General features: G+C 54.4%; 1 protein-coding gene across 1 annotated transcript in view; it reads right to left on the bottom strand.

The window, feature by feature from the left end:
• Nucleotides 1-495: 495 nt before the first annotated feature.
• mcm6l (MCM6 minichromosome maintenance deficient 6, like) overlaps nt 496-6,000 on the bottom strand; it is a gene marked incomplete at both ends in the record, with an annotated part of 30,314 nt that continues 24,809 nt past the window's right edge. Inside the window, 4 exons of the mRNA XM_080539576.1 lie at nt 496-621; nt 844-983; nt 1,901-2,083; nt 2,288-2,393. Of these exons, the coding sequence (XP_080395702.1) occupies nt 496-621; nt 844-983; nt 1,901-2,083; nt 2,288-2,393 (555 nt within the window). The remainder of the gene's footprint in view (nt 622-843; nt 984-1,900; nt 2,084-2,287; nt 2,394-6,000) is intronic.

Below are 6,000 nucleotides of genomic sequence, written 5' to 3'. Positions count from 1 at the left end.
AATGCCTCTTGTCCAATCAAATGACGTGGTCCCTATAGTGTGCGCTCCGGCGCTCTCAGAGCGAATTGACGAACGCAGACTAGGTGTTGTGTCCCGTGTTGAGGTCGGTTAGGGTTGGGGTTAGGGTTAGGGTTAGGTTAACTGTTAGCGTGCAGCGATACACGGAGGACAGAGGAACTGAACACAACTGATCCCTGGTCCTGAACTCTGCTACTAGGACAGGTGTGAGTGCGCCATCTAGCGACCAACCAAACATACTGCAGAACATATATATTTATTGTGGAAAAACACGCAGACAGACAATGACAAATGACGATAATCTCATGTTTTGACATTACAAATACATTCTCTTCTCTCATTTTCATAGAAAAGGTTTAAAGTTTCTGAAGGACAACAGTCAAACTCGACCAGTTAGTGACAGACAAGATAGTGACGTCCCAGATGAGCCTGTGATGCTCTGACCGTGAGTGTGTGTGTGTGTGTGTGTGTGTGTGTCTACATGTCCTCCAGGAGGTAGTTGGGGTTGACCACGAGGAGGGGGTCGTCCTCCGTCACACACCCCCCCCCCTGCGCCCCCCGTGCCTGCAGACCTGTCTTAGTCAGCTCAATGATGATGTGGTCCTAGAGGAGACACACACACACACACATATGTTAATAAACACACACACATATGTTAACACACATACACACACCTATGTTAATAAACACACACGTTAATAAACACACACACATATGTTAACACACATACACACACACACACAGGTTAACATGTTAACACACACACACACCCACACAGGTTAACAGGTTACCACACACACACCCACACAGGTTAACAGGTCTTACATAGTGGATGAGTCTGTGCAGGACCTTCTCTATGAGGTTCTTCATGGAGACCAGCTCAGCCTCAGACTGGATCTCCTCCTCCATCTCCTTCAGGTACCAGTTCACCACCTCACTCCTCCTCACACTGACCTCCTCATCCACTACACACACACACACACACACACACACACACACACACACACACACACACACACACACACACACACACACACACACACACACACACACACACACACACACACACACACACACACACACACACACACACACACACACACACACACACACACACACACACACACACACAACACACACACCACACACACACACCTCCTTCAGGTACCAGTTCACCACCTCACTCCTCCTCACACTGACCTCCTCATCCACCACACACACACACACACACACACACACACACACACACACCTCCTCCTCCACTAGAACACACACACACACACCTCCTCCTCCTCCTCCTCCACTAGAACACACACACTGGTAGTCAGGGGAGGCTGGTGGAGGTAGAAATCGGAGGACAGGCTCATCGTAACGCACAGGACAGAATGAGGACACGCATATGGCTCATTCATCTGTTACTATGAACCTGTCCTCTGATTAGCCACCTCAGGGAAGGAGGGAGGAATATAGGATGGGAGGGAGGGAAGGAGGGGTGGAAGGGTTGGAAGGGAGGGGAGGGAGGGAGGGGTGGGAGGGGAGGGAGGGAGGGGTGGAAGGGAGGGAGGGAGGAGGGGTGGAAGGGATGGATGGAAGGAGTAGGAAGGGATGGAGGGAGGGGATGGAGGGAGGGATGGGAGGGAGGGAGGGAGGGGTGGAAGGGAGGGAGGGATGAAGGGAGGGATGGAGGAGGGATGGAAGGAGGGGGAAGGGATGGAGGAGGGGTGGGAGAGAGGGAGGGATGGAGGGGTGGGAGAGAGGGAGGGATGGAGGGAGGGAGGGAGGGATGGAGGAGGGGTGGGAGAGAGGGAGGGATTGGAGGGAGGAGGGGATGGAGGGAGGGATGAAGGAGGGGTGGAGGGAGGGAGGGTGCAGGGGGTCTTACGGTCCTCCATCTTGTGCAGGTGCAGCACCAGCAGGGTGGAGATGCGGCGGTACTCTGAGAAGGTCATCTTCAGCGCCGGCTTGGCCACGCCCTTCTCTGCTCCCATTGGCTGCTGCCCCGCGTCCGTCAGCGCTGCAGCGTGGTCACTGGTCACCTGCTGCTCCGCCTCCAACATGTCCTGGTCTGGATGGGGGGAGGAGGGAGAGAGAGGGGAGTAGGAGGGAGGGAGGGAGAGAGAGATTATCTGTCTATTAAATGAGCCCTGACCTCTGGTTTCAGTCTCCCCCAGCCTCCCCCAGCCTCTCCCAGCCTCTCCCAGCCTCCCCCAGCCTCCCCCAGCCTCCCCCAGCCTCTCCCAGCCTCCCCCAGCCTCCCCCAGCCTCCTACCAGCCTCCTGGTCCTCGTCCTGGTCGAAGGCGATGTCGGGGGAGTCCACCCTGATGATGGACTTGTTCAGCAGACGGAACGCCTCCTTCACGTGTTTGGGGTACACCTGGGGGGGGGGGGGGGGTTATACCTTGAGTAGGACCTGGGAACACCACCACTAGTGTGTCCTTGAGTAAGACCTGGGAACACCACCACTAGTGTGTCCTTGAGTAAGACCTGGGAACACCACCACTAGTGTGTCCTTGAGTAAGACCTGGGAACACCACCACGAGTGTGTCCTTGAGTAAGACCTGGGAACACCACCACTAGTGTGTCCTTGAGTAAGACCTGGGAACACCACCACTAGTGTGTCCTTGAGTAAGACCTGGGAACACCACCACTAGTGTGTCCTTGAGTAAGACCTGGAAGCACCACCACTAGTGTGTCCTTGAGTAAGACCTAGGAACACCACCACTAGTGTGTCCTTGAGTAAGACCTGGGAACACCACCACTAGTGTGTCCTTGAGTAAGACCTGGAAGCACCACCACTAGTGTGTCCTTGAGTAAGACCTGGGAACACCACCACTAGTGTGTCCTTGAGTAAGACCTGGAAGCACCACCACTAGTGTGTCCTTGAGTAAGACCTGGGAACACCACCACTAGTGTGTCCTTGAGTAAGACCTGGGAACACCACCACTAGTGTGTCCTTGAGTAAGACCTGGGAACACCACCACTAGTGTGTCCTTGAGTAAGACCTGGGAACACCACCACTAGTGTGTCCTTGAGTAAGACCTGGGAACACCACCACTAGTGTGTCCTTGAGTAAGACCTGGAAGCACCACCACTAGTGTGTCCTTGAGTAAGACCTGGGAACACCACCACTAGTGTGTCCTTGAGTAAGACCTGGGAACAGAACACCACCACTAGTGTGTCCTTGAGTAAGACCTGGGAACACCACCACTAGTGTGTCCTTGAGTAAGGCCTGGGAACACCACCACTAGTGTGTCCTTGAGTAAGACCTGGGAACACCACCACTAGTGTGTCCTTGAGTAAGACCTGGGAACACCACCACTAGTGTGTCCTTGAGTAAGACCTGGGAACACCACCACTAGTGTGTCCTTGAGTAAGACCTGGGAACACCACCACTACTGTGTCCTTGAGTAAGACCTGGGAACACCACCACTAGTGTGTCCTTGAGTAAGACCTGGAAGCACCACCACTAGTGTGTCCTTGAGTAAGACCTGGGAACACCACCACTAGTGTGTCTTTGAGTAAGACCTGGGAACACCACCACTAGTGTGTCATTGAGTAAGACCTGGGAACACCACCACTAGTGTGTCCTTGAGTAAGACCTGGGAACACCACCACTAGTGTGTCCTTGAGTAAGACCTGGGAACACCACCACTAGTGTGTCCTTGAGTAAGACCTGGGAACACCACCACTAGTGTGTCCTTGAGTAAGACCTGGGAACACCACCACTAGTGTGTCCTTGAGTAAGACCTGGAAGCACCACCACTAGTGTGTCCTTGAGTAAGACCTGGGAACACCACCACTAGTGTGTCCTTGAGTAAGACCTGGGAACACCGCCACTAGTGTGTCCTTGAGTAAGACCTGGGAACACCACCACTAGTGTGTCCTTGAGTAAGACCACCACCACCAGGTCATGTAGGGGTCATGTAGGGGTCATACCAGGTCAGAGCAAGTCAGAGCAGGTCAGGGGGGGGTGTTGGGGGGTGTAGGGGTCATACCAGGTCAGAGCAGGTCATGGGGGGTATAGGGTGTGTGTAGGGGGGTGTAGGGGTCATGTAAGGGTCATACCAGGTCAGAGCAGGTCAGGGGGGGTGTAGGGGGTGTGTAGGGGTCATACCAGGTCAGAGCAGGTCAGGGGGGGTGTAGGGGGGTGTAGGGGTCATACCAGGTCAGAGCAGGTCAGGGGGGTGTAGGGGTCATACCAGGTCAGAGCAGGTCAGGGGGGGTGTATGAATGAATGAATGAATGAATGAATGGACTTTATTGTCATTGCTACAGTACAGGTACCAAACAACGAAATTTAGGAGGGGTGGCTCCCCTGGTGTTAGGAAAGGGAGAAAAATAAAAAATAAAAAATCACAAGGGAAGGAGCTGGTTTACATAAATAAAGGCTATGTACACTATATCCACTGTACTATACTGTACAGATAGACAACTAGGGTTGTCATATTGCACAATAGTATTGTTTCACATTTATTTAAAGTGTCACAGTTTGCAGGCTTGAAATGTACATGTTTGTGCCTCAGCACTTCACCTGGTTTTTTCAGTCCAGCAGCTGCCATACAATCCATCCAGACTGTCCAGGGCCCAGAACTTAGGTCTTTGCTGTGTTCAGGGCCTGGACGGCCCTGTGGTAGAAGCTGTTCTTCAGTCTGTCTTTGCGGCCAGGGTCCTGAACCGCCTTTTCGAGGGCAGCCTGGTAAAGTGTTCGTACCCAGGGTGGGTCGGGTCCCTGGAGATCTTGGAGGCCTTCCTGAGACAGCGTGTGTTGTACAGCTCTTCCAGAGAGGGGAGGGGGGCGCCGGTGATCTTCTGTGCTGTTCTCACGACTCTCTGTAGCGCATTTCTCTCCGCTGTTGTGCAGCTGGAGAACCAGTTGCAGATGCCGTAGGTGAGGATGCTCTCCACTGCGCCGCGGTAGAAGGTCACCAGTATCTCCTGCTTGCTGTGTTCCTTCCTGAGGACTCTCAGGGTGTATAGCCGCTGTTGTGCCCTCTTGATGGTGCCTTTTGTGTTGTCCTTCCAGGTCAGGTCATCCCGCATGTGCATCCCCAGGAATCGGAGGGTTGAGACTCTCTCCACGCTCTCTCCGTCGATGAGCAGGGGCTGGATCTCTGACTTTTTCCTCCTGAAGTCTACGATGATTTCCTGAGTCTTTGACTTGTTCAGCAGCAGGTTGTTAACCTTGCACAGCTTGCTCAGTTGCTCTACCTCATCCCTGTACGCCGCCTCGTCCCCCCCCGAGATGCATCCCAACACGGTGGTGTCGTCTGCAAACTTTACGATGGAGTTGCTGGGGTGGACGGGGGTGAAGTCGTAGGTGTAGAGGTTGTAGAGGATGGGGCTTAGCACGCAGCCCTGGGGGGACCCAGTGCTGAGTCTGAGGGCTGTGGAGGTGTGGGGGCCAACCCGCACCCTCTGGGGGCGGTCGGTCAGGAAGTCCTTGATCCACGCACATATAGAGTGTGATAGACCCAGGTCTAGTAGTTTGGTCACTAGCCTGTCTGGAAGGATGGTGTTGAAGGCGGAGCTGAAGTCCACAAAGAGCAGTCTCGCGTAGCTGTTTCCCCTCTCCAGGTGGGATAGAGTGGCGTGGAGAGTCGTCGCGATGGCGTCCTCTGTGGACCTGTGGGCTCTGTAGGCGAACTGGTATGGATCCAGGTTGGGCGGGAGGCGTGTGAGTATGTGGGCCCGGACTAGTTTCTCGAAGCACTTCATGATGATTGGTGTGAGTGCCACCGGGCGGTAGTCGTTTAGGCAGCTCACCGTGCTTTTCTTCGGGACTGGGATGATAGTTGAGGTTTTCAGGCAGGGTGGGATGGTGGCCTGGGACAGGGACTGGTTAAAGATGTTGGTGAAAACCCCGGCTAGCTGGTCGGCGCAGTCTCTCAGCACCCGTCCCAGGACGCCATCCGGCCCCGAGGCTTTCCTGGGGTCCACCGCCTTCAGTACGCGTCTCACTTCATGCTCTGTGAGGGTGAGGC

This window comes from Nansenia antarctica (assembly GCF_963989245.1).
Source record: "Nansenia antarctica genome assembly, chromosome: 9".
In the NCBI taxonomy this organism is placed as follows: Eukaryota; Metazoa; Chordata; class Actinopteri; order Argentiniformes; family Microstomatidae; genus Nansenia; species Nansenia antarctica.
Note: the sequence above shows the minus strand (reverse complement) of the source record. Positions and strands in the feature narration are given on the sequence as shown.